The sequence below is a fragment of the Monodelphis domestica genome, chromosome 6, assembly GCF_027887165.1.
Source record: "Monodelphis domestica isolate mMonDom1 chromosome 6, mMonDom1.pri, whole genome shotgun sequence".
NCBI classification, from domain to species: Eukaryota; Metazoa; Chordata; class Mammalia; order Didelphimorphia; family Didelphidae; genus Monodelphis; species Monodelphis domestica.
In genome coordinates this window covers 172,991,030-173,011,756 of record NC_077232.1, presented here as the reverse complement: position 1 = coordinate 173,011,756, position 20,727 = coordinate 172,991,030, and the positions used below count along the sequence as shown (strand labels likewise).

The following is a 20,727-nucleotide window of genomic DNA, read 5'->3' as shown; positions in this document are numbered from 1 at the left end:
ATTCTAAGGGCGAGGGGAAAAATAATTGCCTTCATAACAACAAATGGTTACATGCAGCGAATTCGACAATAGTTAAGTTTCTTGGATTCATATCGAAGTTTTCGTGTGGGTTCAGCGTTCTAACATCTGTGTCTGAGTTTTTCTAAGTGGCCACGCATTTGATGGTTAAAAATGGGAGCCTGGGGTACCTGGAGCTTCACCCTTTTTCTCCCCTTTTCACATGGATGGGGCTGACAGAAAAGCACTGGGGAGCCTCAGTGTTTCTGCCTGGTCATGCACAGTTCTGCAATATAATGCATAAATGTATAACAACAACTTCAGCTTTCCATAGACCTCTCTTGGAATCAGGAAATCAAACCCTTGCGAGCCCGAGCACACACGCGCACGCGCAAGAACACGCACACGCGAACGAATTACCTCCCTCCCCCACGCACACACACATACACACACATACGTTCACAGGTCAAAAGTTGATTCATTCCCGAGATCCCCCAGGATCTTTCTTTTTTCTTGTTTCTGGCAGCTGTAGCTTCCTATTCAGAGGGCAGTAGTAAGGTTGGAGGCGTGGAGAGGGGCGAAGGGAGAGGGAAGTGGGGGGAAAGGGAGAAGGAGAGTGATTGGTGTGTGCCTTTCTCCACTCCTGCCGGGAGAGAGTCCGGGCCGGGTTTTGCACCTTGTCCCGGGGTTCGGTCTCACGGCCTCAAGCGGCTGCTGCTTTTTTGCTGCTGCCGCTGCTGCTGGCGCTGCCGCTGCCGCTGCCGCTGCCGCCGCTACTGCCGCTGCTGCCGCCGCTGCCGCCGTCGCCGCTGCCGCTGCTACTGTTCAGCCTGCTGCTGCTTCTGTGTTTACTGAGCTCTCTTGTCCTGATATCACTCCGCTGGCATGGAGGAGGAGGAGGAGGTGGAGGAGAGAGAGGAGGAGGAGGATGAGGAGGAGGAGGAGAGCACTTGATCATTGTGATGGTGGCAGGAGGAGCAGCCGCAGCAGCAGCAGCAGCAGCCGCAGCAGCAGCAGCAGCAAAAGCCTAGCGTTTGGGGGCTCTTATCAGCTCGGCGTGGCTATTTTTTTTTTCAAAGGACTTCACCGATCTACTTTTGCAATCACCCCCGGGATTGTTCATATGTTTACTTCCCCCCAACCCGAGGATTTGATATTTAGGTTCCTGTGAAATGCAACCGAGGAGCCAAAGTACTTTGAGAACACGGGGCGGCATAAACACCAAAACTTTTTTGTGGAAGGAAAATGCAATAAGAAAGCTCGCTGTCTTTTGATGCTGTGAGTGTGGAGCGAGTGTGTGTATTGTGTGTCTGCCTGGGGTGCCTTTGCCTGTGTGCGAGTGTGTGTGGTGTGGTGTGTGTATGCGTGTGTGTGGTTCCCCCCCATAGAGGGAAAAATGCTTGCCAACCACCGGAAATCTCCTGGAATTTATTAGAAAATAATGGATTATAAAAAGAAGTGAGGGAAGAAACGGATTTCCCGCTGAGTTGCAACCCGATTTGCTAGTCTTCAGTTTGTTGATTGTTTTTGTTGATAGGTGTCTTGATGATACTCGATAACACCTTTTTTCGTTATTATTATTTTGGGGGAGTGATACAGTTTAAAAAAAGGAAATAACAGCAACAACAACCTCCCAAAGTATTCTCCCCCCTTTTCCCCCCTCCTGCTCAGAATCGGTGTTTCCATCCATGTGCTTGTTTGCTCCCCCGCGTTCCACTTAAACTATTTTAATCCTGGACCCAAGGAAGAAGCTGATAGGGGGGTGGATACAAAAAGTTCTTCCAAAATAGTGTGCACGGGGAGCAGGATGGGGGATTTCGCAGCCCCCGCTGCTGCCACCGCAAATGGCAGTAGTATTTGCATCAACAGTAACCTGAACAGCAGTCTCGGTGGGGCCGGTATCGGTGTGAATAATACTCCCAATAGTACTCCCGCTGCACCCAGTAACAATCACCATGCTGGTAGCGGCGGCGGCGGCAGCGGCGGCAGCGGCAGCGGCGGCGGCGGCGGTGGCAGTGGTGGCGGCGGCCCCGGGGGCAGCGGCGGCGGCCCCGGGAGCGTCCCCAAGCACAGCACGGTGGTGGAGCGGCTGAGGCAGCGCATCGAAGGCTGCAGGCGGCACCATGTCAACTGCGAGAACAGGTACCAGCAAGCCCAGGCGGAGCAGCTGGAGCTGGAGCGCAGGGACACGGTGAGCCTCTATCAGAGGACCCTGGAGCAAAGGGCCAAGAAATCGGGCGGCGGGGGCGGCGGCGGGGGCGGCGGTAGCAAACAGCCCCCCCAGCACTCGAGCAAACAGCAGCAAGATGCAGAGGCTGCCACCTCGGAGCAAAGAAATCACACTCTGATCATGGTGAGGGGACAATCTGGGCAGGGGGACGCGGGACCTGGTTGGATGAGTACTGAGGATGGGGGGAGTCGGCCGTTCTGGTTTGGGTGTGTTTGTGGTGAGGTTGGGGGGAAGCTGATTTAGGCATGAGGGGAGCCCTCCAAAAGCGGACGGGTTTCAAGTAAACTTTTCCCAGGAAAAGACTCTCTACCTGTTAGTCGGCCAGGGTTTCAGATGTGAAGGGGGTTGGGGAGACAGAGAAAAATGGGGCTTAAGAAGGGGAGTAAGAAATCTTAAGGAGCATCTGCTAAGTAAGCTGTTTGGAAAAGTTTTTTTTTTCCCTTTCCCTAAGAACCAGTTTGAAAGAGGATGAATCTTGAGTTGAAAGTCTGCTCCTCCTCCTTTCCCTAGCTCTCTCCACCCCCCAGCTCTTCCTAAACCTCGCCAGTCTCGTCTCTCTCTTCTTCTCCCCCTTTCATCCCCCCCCCCCCCCCCCTCAGCACATCCGCTTGGGTCAAGGGAGGAATTGATGCTGTGATTCTGGGGAAGTACCATTTTCTCCCCATCAGGAGAAGGGAAAAGGGAGGGTGGAATACCCCCCCCCCCTTTGTCTTAAAAAAGTCTTAGAGTTTTGTGAATGAACTTTCTGTAAGGGGGGGTGGGGATGTGCGCGAGGGGTGTGTGTGAGAGTGTGCGTGTGTGTGAGCGCGCGCGTGTGCACGCTGCATCGATGGCTTTTTAAACTCTGGCTTGGCAAGGCAGGTGAAGGGGCGGGGAGGAAAGTAAGATTGGGTTTGCTGCTCTTGCAGCAGGTAAAGGAGAAAGTTCCCCTGGTGTATCTTGAAGCTTATTCGAAGTGGTCGCCAGCTACACAACTCAAGATTCGCGCTCCGCCACCCCATCCCGATTTTTCTTTAAACTTCCCTTATTGGGATTGTCCTTTTCGCTTCCGGAACTATCCCACACCTCCCCCCTGCTGCCCCCCATCAAACTTTCCCCGGGTGTTTTAATAAGCACTGAGAAGAGCACAGCCACTGGAAGAGAGTGGTGTAGGAGGTTTGCCTGTGGAGGCAGAGGCTTGGGGGTGGGGTGTTTGTCAATTGCATAACTTAGCAAGTAGGAAGTAGCGCGATCCCCGCTCCCCAAGCCGGGAGGAAGAGGCCTCCAACCTGCTCTGTTGCCTGGACTTATCTGAGGAGTTTCTTATAGCTCTTTTCTTCGCACCTCAGCCCCATTTTTCTCTCGGCTTTCTTCTCTCTAGTCATCTTCCTCCTCGTCGCCTTTTCTCTGGCTTTTTTCTCAGGATTGATTAGGAGCTCGTGAAAGGCATTTATTTACATGAAAACCCAACCCCCCCCCCCATCTCATTCTGAGTGAAATGCGCGTGTGTGTGTCGGTGTGCCAAGGGGTGGGTGGGAGGACGTGAATGTCAAAGCCCGGTGTGACTGAGCAGGAGCAGGGCATAAACCATTCGCCTTGCTCCCTGGACGCACAGACAGTACCGGGTAGTGTGGACACCCACAGGGGCTACTTTCTCTGTGGGGCTGAAAAGAGGGCACTTCCCTAGGCTGGGGGAACCTTCTCTTCGGCGCTCAAGAGTCGGGAGAGATGGGGCGCGGGGGCGGGGTATTGGTGTGGAGAGGTCAGCTTCTGTTGGGCTCTTGGTTTGGGCATTTCCGTGACAAAGAGCCGAAGGGGTAGGGGGAGGGTTGGGATTGTATCTGTCTTCCCACTCACTCCACCTCCCATCCTCGGGTCCCGTCTCCCCCCCCCCCCCCAGCCCCGCTCATCCTTGCGACTCGCTCATTCCCCCCGCCCGCCCACTGCCTCTCTTTCTTTCCCCCTCACCCCTTACGTGAAGGGGAGGGGTGCAATTTGTTTATCTCGGTCTTAAAGATATCTTTCTTCCTCCTCCCTTTGCTCTGATGCTGCCTCAGCCCCTCCTCCCCCTCGGCGTGATCCTTTGCAGGCCCGCTGAGCAGCACCTTCTTCCCCTCCTCCTCCCTTCACACGCCTTCCCTCCCTCCCTCCCTCCTTCCCTCCCACCTCCACCCTTTGGACGGGCAGGGAGGGGAGAAGGGAGGCGCTTTGTCCGTGGCTCTAACCTCCTACCCAAAGTGCTGGGGAACTGGGAGGCGGCGGTCTACTACTGCGACGCCCGCTACTACTAATATCCCCCTAATCACTGGAAAGCCCCCAAACGCCCTTTCCTCCGCCCCTTCACGTCTGTTTGGGGGCGAGGGGGAGGAGACGAGTGTGAGGGAGAGAGGGAAGACACCGGGAGCGAGGGAGCCAGAGCAGGCACCGCTGGAGAGAGCGCTTCAGCCTTGTATTCGCAGGCACCGAGGATCTGGAAGAGGGGCGGATGGTGGACACCCACTGGGAAAAAGCCGCTTGCCTTTACAAACAGGAAGCCGAAAGCCACTGACACCTGGTAGTTTTCCTGCACACAAAGACAACATCAATTTATGTATCTTCCTTACCTTTCTCCTGTTTACTGTCTGTCTCTCTGTCTCTGCCCCTGACAGGCCGTCTGTCTGCCCCCACATTCACGTCTTCATCTCCAGAGCCGTGTCCACATTTCCCCATCCTAGCCCCCAAACTAAGGGCACTTGCCACAGGTGAGGCGGCTCATTTTGCAGAAAGCAGGATGGGGAGGGTGACTTTTACAGTCTCCATTCCTGCATAGGACCCAGCTCAGGACACGCCAACTATTCTCTGGATTCGATTTGAAGATTTTTCCTGAGCCCTTTTTACTCCAGGCCTATGGTTTCATTTGTGTAGAGAACTCTTGGTATGGAAACCCTCTCCCCAAGTGCACCTCCCTCAGCTTGTTCGCCACCGGGGCATTCATTTGTCTTACTTTTATCCCCATTTGATGTCTACTTTTCAGGCTATTGTAGTAAACATATAAACCTATTTAGTAGAAAGTAGGGAGGTGGGGTCAACTAGGTGGCTAAGTCGATTGAGAGCCATGCCTAGAAATAGGAGGTCTCAGGTTCAGATTTCACCCTCAGACACTTCCTAGCTGTGTGACCCTGGACAAGTCACTTAACCCTCATTGCCTAACCCTCACTGCTCTTCTGCCTTGGAACCAATAAACAGTATCGATTCTAAGATGGAAGGTAAATGTTATTTAAAAAGCAAAGCTGGGGAAGGGGGCACTGAGTAGTCCAAATGACTTGTTCTTGGACACAGGGATAGATACTTTGGATCAGACGCAGATTTTGAACCCAGGTCTCCATGATTCCAAAGAGAGTGTTCTATCTACTTTCCCACATTTCTTTCAGTCAAACCAACTAGCCTAACCTGTGGCAGTTATCTCTGTAATGTCTTTTATGGAAAGGAAGATGATAAAGCTGGTAACCAGAAAGTTTTGGAGGTTTGAGGGATCCTGTGCTTCCTCCAAGCCACACTGGAGCATCATTACCTGAAAGCTCAAGTTCCTTTCTTGCTTTGCAACACATACATATTTTAAGTAGGATCTCAGAATTTAGATTTTCAAGGGATCTGAGAGATCATCCTGACAACCACTTCATTTTTACAGTGGAGGAAACTGAGACCAAGAGCAGAAAAGTTGTGAGAGCCACTAAACCAAAAGTGAAACCTTCAATACCTTCATATGTAACCCCTCATATTGAAATTACTTGGGTAGACTTTAACCCCAACTACAACATTCATGACCTATCTCAGTCAGCCATATAATAAAACCACACTAATCGGGAGAAAGGGGAGCAGGGTAAACTTTGCTTGAACATAGGCCACTTTGTACTGTTGAGAAAAATCAACAGTTCCATTTTTTATCCACTGCCCTAGCATATCACCTAGGACATAGCAGACATTTAATAAATGCCTGTTTGCTAACAGGGTATTCATCCTATGAGGGAGGCATGTTCCAGTTTCCCCCCATCTGATATCTACTTCTCAGGCCATCACATTAATCCAGGGAGAGGGATTTGGGGTTAAATTAGTACCCTTTAAAAAATCACTTTAGCAGTTGGAGTCCAGAAAAAAGTTTGAATTCAAATTCTTGAAAAATATAATCTTAGAATTTTAATCTCATCGCATCACTTTATTTCTTACTGTTGTTCAGGTGTGTTTGACTCTTTGGGGATTTGGAGTTTTCTTGATGGAGATATTGGAGTGGTTTTCCATTTCCTTCTCCAGATCATTTGACAGAGGAGGAAACTGACACAAATGAAGTTTTTGCTCAGGGTCGCATAGCTAGGAAGTGGCCGAGGCCAAATGTGAACTCCAGAAGGTGGGTCAGAAAAACTCTCCCCACTGTGCCATTTAGCTGTCCCCTCACTTTCTTGAAACTGTCTTTGATTTTTATGCTTGCTTTTGCATGCGAGGGCTGTGTACCTCATGTATGCAGGGTTCTTGGGGGCAGAAAAGCTGGGTTCTAGCTTTGTCATTAAACTCACGGGGTCAGCTTTTAGCAAGGAACATCATTTCTCCAGGGCTGATTTTCTTCATCTGTTAAGTGAGTTGAAAAAAGGACCCAGTTCCTCTTGCCCAAAATGCTGTCTGCTCATCACTTCTGGGTTCCAGTGAAAGCAGTGATTATCCAGGTCTTAATAACAAGGAAAATGCATAGGAACAGAACTCCTGATTTCTATTTTGTTGTTGATTGCTTTCCTAAAAATTCCTATCCTGACAGCTCTATATGTCTCTTTGGTCTTTTCCTTTCCTGGCATGAGTTTATAAAGTGAAAGTCATGTTTTTATTGTTGTTTTCTTACTGTCGATAAGGGCAAGCTTGGGGAGGCAGACATCTGTCTTGGTTCAGGGCCACAGGGAAAGATCTGGTGCACTGTTGGCTTTCAGAACAGTCAAGGTTGATAATGGCCTGAGCTCCTCTTTCAGTAAATTGGGCCGAGAAGGCTGAGGTTTAAAGGTGTACCCCTCTCAATCCTGATCATTTCTTGGACGCGAAATGGAAAAAAGGAACATACGTAGGAGAATTTTATTAAAAAAAAAACCCAAACAGCTTCTTCCCTTAAGCAGAATCATTCAGTTCAACAAATGTTCATAAGGAAATGCTTGCTATGTGCAAGTAGTAGGGGAAGAGAGGACACCCTTTAGATGAGACTCAGTTCTTTCCCTGGAGCAGCTTTAAGCTTTCAATCCTAATAGCATACAGGCTCCCAATGATATGGAGAGTCAAGATTTGCAGTTGCTTTTCTCTAGGACCCTGAAAGGTGAGCAGCCTTTAGTGCCTTTTTTTATTTATCCCTGTTTTAAAAAGTAGGAAACTGAGGCTCCCAGGGGTTAAGAGAGTGAGCAAAGTCACACAAGGAAGACTTTGAACTCAGGTTTTCTGACTCCAAATCCAGTCCTGTCTCCACTTTATTTAGCTGCCTTGTGAGGGATGAGCCAACTGGCATACAGAAAATACTTATTACATGGTCAATGTATTAAGGTGTTTAAAAACCATGCATAGGAGGTCTGTGGGGGTTATATATGAGACTGATGGGGGCAAGGGCAAGGAATAGCAACCAAGCTATCTATATTTTGAAGGAAGCCATGGATGTTAAGAGGTAAAAGGGTAAGGAGGGAGTTCATTCCAGAGATAGAGGAAGAACCACCTTAAAAAAAGAACCATCGGGCCTTTCCTGTGATAGATTCCTATTTATACCTGGACAGGACTTTAGATATAACTAATAGCATTTATATAGTGTTTTAAGGTCTGCAAAGAGCTTTATAAATATCTCATTTTATCCTCATCACAACCCTGGAAGTTTGTAAATGCTGTTATTATCTCCATTTTACAAATGGGGAAACTGAGGAATACCGAGGTAAAGGAAGGGTCTTGAATTCAGGTCTTCCTGACTCCCGGTCCAATACCCTAGTTACTTTACCATCTACCTGCTTCTAATATAAAATAAGATAATTAGAAAGATTTCACTTAGTTGCATCTTCTCCTTTTAGATGAGTATTAAATGTAAGACCTAGAGAGGAGAAGTGACATCTTCAAAGTCACATAGGTTGTAAATAGTAAAGATTCTTTGACTCTAAAAACGATGCTAAGAAAATTACATGATTTCAGAGGTCATTGAATTTGACTTTCTTATTTTCAGATGAAGAAACTGAGGCCCAGGAAGGTTAATTGATTTGTCCAGGCACATGAAGCATCAGAGGCAGGATGTGAACTCCCCATCTCCCCACCTTACTCCATGCTAGTCCTCTTTTCTTGTCCCACACTGCCTGGCTGATACCACTAAAAAATACTCATAGCCATGAATGGGACTTTATTTGTTGGCAATTTGGGGAATATAAAGTCTTGGTTAATAGTACTTTGAATTTCAGAGGCAGCTAAGTGACAAAATGGATAGAGCACCAGGCCTGGCGTCAGGAGGACTCATCTTCCCAAGTTCAAATTTGGTCTGAGACATTTACTAGCTTACAAATCACTTAACCCTGCTTGCCTCAGTTTCCTCATCTGTAAAATGATCTGTAGAAGGACATGGCAAATCATTCCAGTATCTTTGTCAAGAAAACCCCAAATGGGATGATGAAGAGTCAGATATGACTGTACAAAAATGTATGTTTCACTTGGGAAGGTGGGGAGAAGATTTTTTTTTGTGTGTGAAAATTTTATTTAGTCAATTTAGAACATTATTCCTTGGTTACAAGAATCATGTTCTTTTTTTGCCCTTCCCCGCTGGATTTTACATGTGTCCTTGATCAGAACCTATGTCCATGTTGTTGATGTTTGCACTAGGATGATCATTTAGAGTCTACATTGGGGAGAAGATTTTGAGGCACAAAGGTAGATGAGATTTAGAAGGGTGTGATCAGGTAGAACCTCCCACCAAACTTTAATGAAAAATGTACAGTAGGCACAGGTTTTTCTACTGTTATTCAGGAGGCCAGCGCTCCCATTTCACTTGGTTTGCACCAAAATTATTTTCAGCGACTCCTCATTCTATTATTACTATTATTCAATACTTTTTTTTTTCATTAGATCCTCAGTGTATAAGTGAAGGGGAAAAAAAGATGGCCTGGTGACTTGGCAAAGGCCAAGGATAGTTGTTAGGCAACACTTGTGCTCCACTGGTATCCACCTCATGTCAAGAGAAATCAAGACAGGCGCCATCTTGGAGAGTGTCTGCCTTTTGGTAAATTTAGGGGAAGACACGAACAAGAGAGGCACAGGATTGTCACTTGGACTGATAGAAGATCTGAGAGATCATCGATGAAATTGATGGTTTGGGTATTCCTTACGTTAGGAGCATATAAGATACAGAGTGACTTGCAAAATATTTAAAATGATATAGCCCCTGCCCTGATGATGTCACCATCCCCACAATGTGAACATTAAACAGTTAGTTGCCCACGGAAGGATATTGGCAAAATTGCAACAGATCCAACATTTTGGCACCTGTCCCTGGAATGGAGCCAGGAAACATCAAGATGATGCTTCGTAGAGTTAGTTCTTCACAAGCTAATATAGTTTCCTTTTTCCTATGGTGCTAAGTGTAAGATTCTGGCTCAGAATCCAGGATTTTTGGCTCACTGGGTTTGGTATTATAAACCAGTTAGAAATCATTTCTGCAGTCACTCTCTTCTTAGACATTTTCTGTTCTCTTGCTCTTTTGGTTGAAAAAAATAAGTAATCAACCATTTATTACATATATACAGATGTTGCTTCCATATCTTGAGAGTTAGGGCACTCCATCCCTGCAATCTGAAAAACCAGCCTAAAATTTTTGGCCCTCCCTTAGTACCCGAAAAATCTGATTTTTTTCTTTTTCTTTTATGGGGTGTTTATAGTACCTCACTGCAAAATTTGGATTAAATATTTGGGCACAGGCTATCAGTAGGTGAATGTTAACATTTCTAACCTTACTCTCTCATGTGCTGGCTTTTGAGTTCTTGTCTCAGACATTAACTTATTACTTATTTTAACTGTAAGAAAGAAATTATGGATATTTATGTACTAAAAGATAAAACATGTTGGTATTATATGATGCCATGCATTTCTGAGTTTTTAGATTTTTTCTGTGTCATCTGCCAGCCTCCACAAGCCGTCTGCAGCTTCTGCAAAACTTCCCCCAAATTCCCATTTAATTTCTTATGCCGACCCGTGATAAATCAAAACCATGATGGGGAAAGTAATGGAAAATATGGAACACACACACACACACACACACACACACACACACACACACACACACACACAGAGGCGATCAAGGTCAGGGAGAGAGACCTAAAGATGATGATCTAGTACTACACTGTGATTTTGGGGAAGAAGAAATCAAGGTCCAGAGAAATGAAGTAGCTTGCTCAATATCCCAACAGTAATAAATAAATGACAGAACCAAGACTGGACCGGAGCTTCTCTAATTTCAAATCCAATGGTCAGCTCCATTCAGGGCACTGTTAAGATCATTTCTCTAGGCACTATCCATGGCAGAGATGCTAATCTTTTTAAATCCTCCCAAAGCATTTTTTAAAGACTTCAATCTATTTAATTCTGTTCTTTGGTCTAGGAAGACCTGGGTTTGTATCCTGCCTCAGGCGCCTACCAGCTGTGTGTTACTCTGGGAAAACTTTTCCTGGGGATGAGTTTCCAGACTTGTTGTTGTTCATTTATTTCTGTCTTGTCTGACTCTTACTGACCCCATTTGGGGTTTTCTTGGCAAAATAAGTGGAGTGGTTTGCCCTTTCCTGTTTTAGCTTGTATTATAGTTAAGGAAACTGAGACAAAAAAGGTTAAGTGACTTGCCCAGGGTCACACAGACAGTAAGAGATAGAAACTGAATTTGAACTCAGATCTTTCTGACTCCAGACCTGGCACTATATCCATTGTGCCACTTTGATGCCATAATCTATAAAATGAGAATAATCCTAGCACCCTTTTCATAGGACTGTTATGAGATTCAGATGGGATAATCATATAAAGTGCTTTGAAAACCATAATCCATTGCTATAAATGTTAACTATGACCCAAGGTGTGCTGAAAAATATTTTAATAATCATTTCTCAAAAAAAAGTATATATGATGGACTTTTTTGTTGCTTTATTTGTTTTTTTTATTTTCTTTTTTTAACATTATTTTATTTGGTCATTTCCAAACATTATTCATTGGAAACAAAGATCATTTTCTTATATGATGGACTTTTAAGTTTTATCTGCATTCTTAAATATTTTCTATAGCCATTTCTTAAGTCTAAACAATCAATAGAACACTAAATCAAGCTTTGATTTATAGTTTGCCAATTGATTTCCAAAATGTTGATGCTCACAGTGAAGTTTTAGTAAGTCCATTCAAGCTGGCTTCAGCACACCTCTGGTTAATATCAGTCCTTGTTGGTTGTGCTGTTTGATTAAAAATTGGGTAGCTAACAGTCTGAGAAGTCATCCTACAATTAATCATTACTCCTTATCTATAAAAGGCAATAGTATTAATAATAATGATGATTTGGTTTCTGTTCTATCTATTCTGTTATCAGAACACATCATAGTCTATATACATACCATGTATACATACAGAATAGATAGCATAGCAAACATTTCTATAATACTTACTATGTACCAGGCACTGTGCTAAGCACTTTACAGATATTATTTCATTCATTCATTCAATATTTCATTCATCATTTCTTAATTTCATTTGATCATCACAGCAGACCTGGGAGGTAGTTGCTGTTATCTCTATTTTACACACAGAAAACTGAGGCAAACAGAAGTTAAATGACTTGCCTAGGATCCCACAGCTAGAAAATGATTGAGGTCAAATTTGAACTCGTCTTTTTTTTTTAAACCCCTACCTTCCGTCTTGGAATCAATACTGTGTATTGGCTCCAAGGCAGAAAAGTGGTAAGGGCTAGGCAATGGGGGTCAAGTGACTTGCCCAGGGTGACACAGCTGGGAAGTGTCTGAGGCCAGATTTGAACCTAGGACATCCCATCTCTACACCTGGCTCTCAACCCACTGAGCCACCCAGCTGCCCCCCTGAACTCTAGTCTTCTTGAATCTATCCACTATAGTGCCTAACTGCAGAATGAAATTTTTTTCACTGGTGGTCCATTAAAAGATTCCATTTTCATTGGTAGTGCATTGAATCTTTCCTGAACTCTATAATTAAAAATTTAAAGACAAGCACTGGAATTTTAATCTTATGGGTTGATATGATAAGAAAGAGGTCTTAGATATCATCTGTTTCCCTGGCCTCCTTCCTGCCCCCTCCCATTATTTTTTATAAATGAGAAGACTGAGGCTGGGTGAATCTTTGTAGACCTCTGCCTGTCCAGTGCTATGAAATCAATGAGTGGGACCCATATTGCCTGGAGGAGCCAAGTTGGGAATTTAGAACATTAATATCTGGGTGCTCCTCGATTTCTCCTCTAATTAAAGGCAAAGCTGCTTGACGGGATTTCTCCAGTTTGTGGAGAATAAAGTCAGGAATGGATATTTGCTTTTTCTTGCTAGGAGGTGTTCCTCGTAGGGGATGCCAGAAGGCTGGCTCTCTTTCTGTTTCTTCAGTTGGGTGTATGCCAATTATAGGCCAAGTCCTCTACACATCTTAAAATTGTAAGTTTTATTTACTGCCATGAGATATTTCATTCTCTGCTAAAGAAGTGCTAGTTAATTAACAATTATGTTTCCATACTACTGCCTTATGTCTTAGGATAATTAATCCTACCCTTGTTTCAGGAGTGAATTTTGTTTTATTTTCTCATGTTGCACGTCATAGAGAGCTGGGGAAATCAGTCAGTGAAATCATCTTCTTTTTTAATAGTAGCATAATCCTAATTGACACAGAGCACTTGGAGCCTGGCAGACTCCTGGGCATATATGGTTTTATTTGAACCTCACAGAAAAAAAAAAGACTACTTTTATCCCCATTTTATAGATAAAGAAACTGAGGCTTAGACAAGGTAGGTGATTTGCCCTGGAGGAGAGAAGTAAATAGCAGAGCTGAGACTAAAACAGAGATTCTTTGACTCCAGACCCAGTATTAGGGACCTTTACTGGCTGTCTGGGACCGGCTGCTTCAGTAGTTGCTAATTTATTCTTTGTCTATTTCCTTTCTAGTTAGCACCTTAGCCAAAGAGGAGGCAGGATCTAGTAAGCAGGAAAGAAATTAAATTGCACTTTTTTGTAATTATCATGAAGGTCCAGTGTGGTCAAAACTTGAAGTTAATGAAGAAAATGAAGAATTGGGATTGCCTGTGGATTTAGAGCTGGAAGGGACTGTAGAGACCAGTCTATTCCAATAATTCTTCCCTGCCCTCCTCTAACACTTTACAAAGGAGGAAACAGAGGAAAGGAGAAGCCAAATCACTTGTGTGAGGTTGTGTAGATAATTAAGCATTAGATCCAGGATTTGAACTCAGATCTTCTGATTCCAAACTGCAAACACAGTACTGGTCAAACGACATTAGACTCCCTTGTTCTTGGCTATCCTTTTGCTCCTTCCCATTAGTGCAGATAACAGAGAATCATTTGGCTTCATTATTTCATTTATAAATTGTAGCAGATGCAAAATTTAGATTTGACCATGTCCTATCCAGGAGCAGGGTAATGCTATAATCTATGTAACAAACAGTGGAGAGGTATAAAAGAAAGCCTCACTCACTGGAATTCCGTGGAGGAAAGCTCCTACTGATAAGGGCAAGCAGGGAAGGTTTATTTAGGGCAAGGGGAGGAATACCAAGAGGCAAGAATGGAGAGGGTGGCTATATCGGGTGTAGAGAACAAGGGGAGCAAAGGCATGGAGGGCAGGATGGGTTCAGGACAGAGGAGAGTTCCATTTGGCAAAGGGCTTCTCGTTTATGATCTTATTTGATCCTTAGAACAGCCCTCAAAAGTCAGGACCGTCCTTATCCTCATTTTACAGAGGAGGAGACATAGCTTTGCCCATGGTGGCACAGTCAGTGTCCCATTGGGGTTTGGGGTTCAAGTCTTTTTGACTTGAAGATGAATGTTCTGGCCATTGTGCCTCCTTAGAGGTCATCTAGACCAACCCCTTCATTGGAGAGATGAGGAACTGAGCCCCAGAGAAATGAAGTAACTTGCACAGATTTCACACAGACAGTAAGAGTCAAGATTTGAACACAGATCCTCTGACTTAGTCAGAAAATATCCAAGCTGGAAGGTACCTCTAAGCAGTAGCTCAGTGATATTCTCCTTTAAAATATATCCAGCAAGTGGTCTTTATTTCCAGCATTGCGTAAAGACTTCAGAAGAGAGAAGCCACCCCATCCCCAAGCAACTCGTTCCATTGTTCTCTAGCTCTGTGTCTTGGAAAGTTTTCTTTAGATCGAGCCTAAATTTATCTCTTCACCTGTACCACTAATGGTAGTTCCAAGTTCTGCTGTCCAGGGCCAAACAGATCCAGTCTAAGTACAGAACTTCAAACTAGAACAAGTGTGGTGGAGGAAACTTAGGGGGATGTGATCGCCCTTCAAATACCGAAATTTGACGATTGCATCTTCCTAAGATGTTTCTAAGTTTTCTCTTTTCTAGCTTGTATGGCCATCAAGCACTTCTCCTTTGGAATAATCTCAAGGCCCTTCACCATCTGGTCATGCTCTCTCCTCTGTCAGCTTCCTAAAACGTGTTCACTAGACCTGAAAACACTTCTTCAGGTATGGCCCCAGGTCATCGAGTACAACGGGGGCCATCATTTCCTTATTCTTGGATGCTGGACTTCCATTGAAGAGTCCACGATAACATTAACTTCCTGATATTATCTGCTGGATCTCTTTCCTTCTGTCCACTTTGTTGTTGTTGTTGTTGAGGTTGGGGTCCATATGAGGGCATTCATGAAACTAAAGAAAGAAGGTTGGATAGCATTAGCCAGAAAAAGAGTTAAGCAGGGAAGGAAGGAAAGATCAGAGTGTTCCCTGCAGCGAAACTCAGGAAGAGGTGAATCCTTTTACCCTACAGGGCATGGTCAACAGTCAAACAGGAGGGCTTTGAGATGTGGGTAAATAGTTCCATGCAGAAAAAGAACAAAAGTTTCCTGGTAGGTGGGTACATCTGTGTGCACGGAGAACAGAAATGATTGCACCATGCAGACTTTGTACATTTTTCTTGAGGGAACACAACAAAAACTCAAGACTAGGAAATGTTGGGATTTTTCCTTAGGATGAAGAAACTGATTTCTTGAAATGTTTTAATTACGCGTGGCACTTCAGATTTAATTACGTTGGGCTTCCCATTGGAGATGGCGGACATGATGCAGAACAATGGTGTTTATGACATGGTTAACTAGTGTTTATCCCCACTGAACTGTAGCACGACTTAAATCATTGAGTGAAATATTTAATTTTTTAAAATTCCTACTTCTAGATTTTTCCTTCTGACTTTTCCAATCTTTGTCAAAGCTTGAGGAAAACTCGCCACTCATTGCTTTGGTGGGCTCTCGAGCCTTCAACTATGATACATGTTTAATTGGGCAGATGAGATATTGTTGCACTACAGTTGGGTCTCTTGCTTCCCTTCTACTACTGATATCCATCTATACATTTGCATGGGCCTTCTTGTACTTTCTAGGTAAAAAGACCAATCTAGAATCATAGGCTTAGAACTGTAGAGGAAATAATTTCCTTCCCCTCTCCTCCCCCCACCACTCCTTCGGATTGCAATTTCCTCATCCATAAAACTGGGGACTTGGCCCAGGTGATGTCTGGGGCCCCTTCCATGTTTCTCAAGCTAGGGTTCCCCATGATATAAATAGAGAAAAACACTATGAATGATGTTTGAATTAGGTCAATCTGTCAGTAGCCTTGTGATTGTCTTGGTAGAGGTATTCCCTCTAATATAGATTGTAACCCATTTGTACTCTTTCATCCTATGGGACTCTGGTCCATGTCCCTGAAGGGAGGTGGAAGGGGGTCACCCAACTTGATGGGAAACTAATAGTTCCATTTACATTGCATGAATTCCAAGGGAATCCATTGCTTATCTCTCCCTCCCACTAAATGATGAGTCTTCCTCCTCTACTCATACATCTCTCTGAAGACATTTTTTTAGGTCATCTCTCTTGCAGAATTCCTTGTTAGTAATATACCTACTGTATGCTTCTCTATTACCCTTTGGGTGACAATTTTAAAAATCATTCATTAGGAACTGACTGATACATAAATTGTTTTTCTTTGTGACATAATTTTTGGTATGAAAATAGTTAATTTCCTCCTTCATCTGCTTCATCATACTGGAGGTATTCCTCTCTTGAGGCTCCATTTACAAATTCCATCAGTACATTTTAAGCCCTGAAGTTTTCTTTGACCAGATTACGGTGGGAAGTTCTGATTTTGTCCCACAGTCTCCTTTTACAGTGCCATAGCCTTGGATGCCACAGAAGTGACATTACTGGCTCAGGTCACACACTTACTGAACTAGGGTTGGAAACTGCCTGTTCCGATGTTCACTGCATTATCCTGCCTTTGTAGGGCACCATTTGTAAGTGCAGTGTGAGTCATAGCAGTGTTTGGCTGGAGAAGATTTTTTGCTTCATAGCCCTAAAAGCCATATGCTGCTCGTGTGCCCTGTTTCCTGGGAGTGAGTTCTTGCTTTCTCTTGCTTTGCTGTCAGACACGGACAGTAGAGCTAATGGTTCAGAGCTAGCCTCAAAGAAAGAGGCTTGGAATTACAGAGTCTAATAAAGGGAATTAAGGAGAACCATAGTGAGGGCAGAGAAGCAAAAGGGGGAAATGATGGTGGAAACAGTATCGTGCATGGATCAGGTGGGAGGAAAATACTTGTAAGTAAAAAAAAAAACCCAAAAGGTTTTTACCTTTCATACATGAGAGGTATCATTTATTCAGGACCTGATTATTTCCTCTATATGTGACCTCTCTCCACCAGGGCAAATCATAACCTGTTACTCATAGTTTTAGAGGGTTATCTGCGTCCCAGAGAGGGTGAGTGCAGTGCTCAAAGTCATACAGCTTAGTAAATGTCAGAAGCAGGATTTGAACCCAGATTCTCCTGATTCTATGCAGCTCTGCATTTCTGGGAGATGCCTCAAGTCTAGATAATTGAGCTCTTGGTAGCCTCTTTTAAAACCAGGAGGTATTAAAAATGTGAATAATTATACAGTCAATACCAGAATTTAACATGTTGTATACTTGTGATTTTTTAAAAAGCCCACCATATCCTTGAATCTTCTCTTAGATAATTCCCTATACTCTCTGGTGATTAGTAATGCCTTTTGTTTTCTTTTTAGATGATTTATTCTTAACTTAACTTTGAATAGCAACAAAAGTAATTCAGCATAACTATTTGCATTTTAATAAATGAATCACGACATATGAAGATTCCCTAACAATTCAATGCTCTCTCCCTCTGGAGCCCATAGATTCCTTTTTCTGTCCATCTGTTTATCTCTCCATCTGTCTTTCTATCCATCTATTCCTATATGTTTGTGTTCGTTTTCCCTTTTTATATGATTTCAGGCTTTATTACTTTGGTTTCATTTCTTATGATTTCATAAAATCTTTCTGGATTTCTACATATTTCTCTTATTTATCTATCTTAACTTCATGCTAGATTAAGGCAGTGGTGTATAGTTGAGATAGTACTTCATAAAGAGTCGTAAGATTTGGGTTCAAATCCCCAATTTCAGTTTGAAGGCAGGTGTACTACCTGTGTATCTTTGGGCAAGTGACTTACATTTCTTTGTGCCTCATTTCCCTTATATGCAAAATGCAGTCATTAATTCTTTCTAATAAAATGAATAGACCTTTCCCAGTTGTCAGATAGTGGTCTCCAGGAGTGCCTTTTGAATGGAAAAGTACATATGTAGCCTACCTTAAACAAAATGGGGCCATGACATTCTAGATTTATAAACCAGATCAATTAAGGAATAGCAATTCACTTTCTGAAAGAATTGTTATTCAGGTCCTTCAATCAGTAAGTACTCCTTGGAGGATTCAAAATATGAAACATAAGGAGGAATTTTATGGCGATTAGAAATGTCCAAAAATGGAATAGGCTGTCTCCTGAGATTGGGAATTCTTAGTCACCAAATACGTTCAACGACCTGGTAGGGTATGGGGTATCCCATTTGAGAGGAGCTTGACTTAGCTGACCCCTGAAGTTCCTTCCAGCTATAAGAGTCAGGGATTAATGTTCAGACATGAGATCGCTATCCAGATTTTCAGTGATCCACCTCTTATTTAAAATGAAGTGAAGGGAAAGTTGGGTAAACACAGTGACTAGAACTCCAGGCTAAGTCAAGAGAACCTGGGTTCAAATTTGGTCTCAGATACTTCCTGGCTGTGTGACCCTGGGCAAGTCACTTCTCCCCATTTGCCTTGCCCTTACCGCTCTTCTGTCTTGGAACTGATAACTAGGACAGAAGGTAAGGGTTTAAAAATAAATAAATAAAATGCGGTGCAGAAGAAGCAAGCCTGGTGAAGTGCTAGAGAGAGCCTGGGGATAGAAGGAAATTGGTTTCCTGCCCCGGCTTTGCCACTCACTGGTGGTGTTACCGTGGTTACTTCACTCACTAGCTCTGTATCTCGCTTTCTTCATGCGTCAGATGGGGACAACAATCCCTGGATGACCCGACTCACTCTGTTGTTGGTAGGATGAATGTGGCATAAGAATTCTTTGGGAAAATAAAAAGAACTACTTGAACCTGCCAAGTTTTTGTTTACGACCTTCAGCTCACCTAGTGATGGCTTCTTATACAGTGTGGCAGGGGGAGCTCAGTGCTCCCTTGTCCCGCTTAGCACATTTATCTCCTGAGATATCAAGCTAGGTTTGCAGATCGCAGAGAAGCTTCATAAAATGATACTTAGGCTCTCATTAGGATACACTTGGTGGGGAGGAAGTTAATGAAACAACATTTTGGAGGGGGACTAAACAGTGTATTTCTGTACACTTTGCCACATCATTTATTACCCTGTAAGCCTTTTCTGAGGAAGCTCTTCTCTAAGTTTAGATAGAGAGTTGTAGTTGGAATAATAAATAATAGTTCTCAGGGAGAACAATTCCACTCAAGTTACCTTGCCTCTGTGTGCCAGCCGTCGGGAATCCAAATCCAAATCTGAAAGTCCCTGTTGTGCAGAGAAATGCAGCAGAAAGAGGTGGCATCTGCCCAGATCGGTCCAATTGGAATACTGTGCAGAGTTCTAGAACAGGTTTTGGAATGTTAAAGGTCTTTGAGTCATTACTTCGTCTAGGTCATGTGGCTGGTGCCATCCAAGACTTGGGGTCTTGAGCTTACGAGGAAAGAGTCAGCCATGGTAAGTTGTATTGGGAATGTGCAGCCTCATGAAGAAAACTAAGCTCAGAAGGCAGTAAGTTTGGCAGGAAACACACCTTGAGGTTCTCAGTCCTAGCTAGCGTCGCTGGGGAAATTACTAAAATATAGCTTTGGATATAGAGAACTTTTTAGATTTGGAGGGGACCTAAGTTACATTGGGTTCCTGGACATCTACGTCTATTTTGATCCATGAAACAATAGCATTTAGGTACATATTTTTCCACAAGCTCATGGTTTTACTATAATTTTTCTGTTTCATCTTTTTCTTGGAATGAATAAGTGGAAGAAAAAAAAGATGGATTGGTCACTTGGTGAGAGAAAGGAATAACCAATGAACAACTCCATTGGTCGCATCAACCTAGGAAGAGGTTGGAGGAAAATCCCCAACACGAGAACATCCGTGCATAGGCAGGGATGAGTTGTGGTCTGCATCATCGACAGAAGAGACCCACATCAGTGAGATAACATATCTTTTGTGTGGCATCAGAGAAAGAGGATCCAGTGCAAACCAGTCTGAGTGCTTAGAAAAACTCAATCCTTCCAGTTGCCACTTCCCCAGAATAAAATTACCCTGATTAATCTAGCCACCTGTGTAATGGGGTAATGACTACCTGCTCACCAGTCCAGCTGTATAAAAGACATCAGAGTGGACCCGCCAAAGAAGCTGGTTGACGATGCTTAGCAGTTATATCCTTTTTCAGTATATGACGGACCCAAAAAGATCTGGTGCCTGTCTGTGATCACATTTGCCTATCTTTTGGTTTATATCCTTTTTCATCATATGGCGGACCCAAAAAGATCTGGTGCCTGTCTGTGATCACATTTGCCTATCTTTGGGTTTATATCCTTTTTCATTATATGGCGGACCCAAAAAGATCTGGTGCCTGTGATCACATTTGCCTATCTTTTGGTTTATATCCTTTTTCATTATATGGCAGACCCAAAAAGATCTGGTGCCTGTCTGTGATCACATTTGCCTATCTTTTGGTTTATATCCTTTTTCATCATATGGCAGACCCAAAAAGATCTGGTGCCTGTCTGTGATCACATTTGCCTATCTTTTGGTTTATATCCTTTTTCATTATATGGCAGACCCAAAAAGATCTGGTGCCTGTCTGTGATCACATTTGCCTATCTTTTGGTTTATATCCTTTTTCATCATATGGCGG

General features: G+C 43.8%; 1 protein-coding gene across 3 annotated transcripts in view; it reads left to right on the top strand.

The window, feature by feature from the left end:
- The first annotated feature begins 793 nt into the window (after window positions 1–793).
- The window catches only part of MAML3 (mastermind like transcriptional coactivator 3), a 556,838-nt gene continuing 536,904 nt past the window's right edge, over window positions 794–20,727 (top strand). For 2 of the 3 annotated variants that reach the window (XM_056802718.1, XM_001377635.4), the window contains exon 1: window positions 794–2,350. In XM_056802718.1, coding sequence (XP_056658696.1) covers window positions 1,805–2,350 — 546 coding nt within the window. In that variant the 5' untranslated portion in view covers window positions 794–1,804. The remainder of the gene's footprint in view (window positions 2,351–20,727) is intronic. The other variant, XM_056802719.1, reaches the window with a different exon arrangement.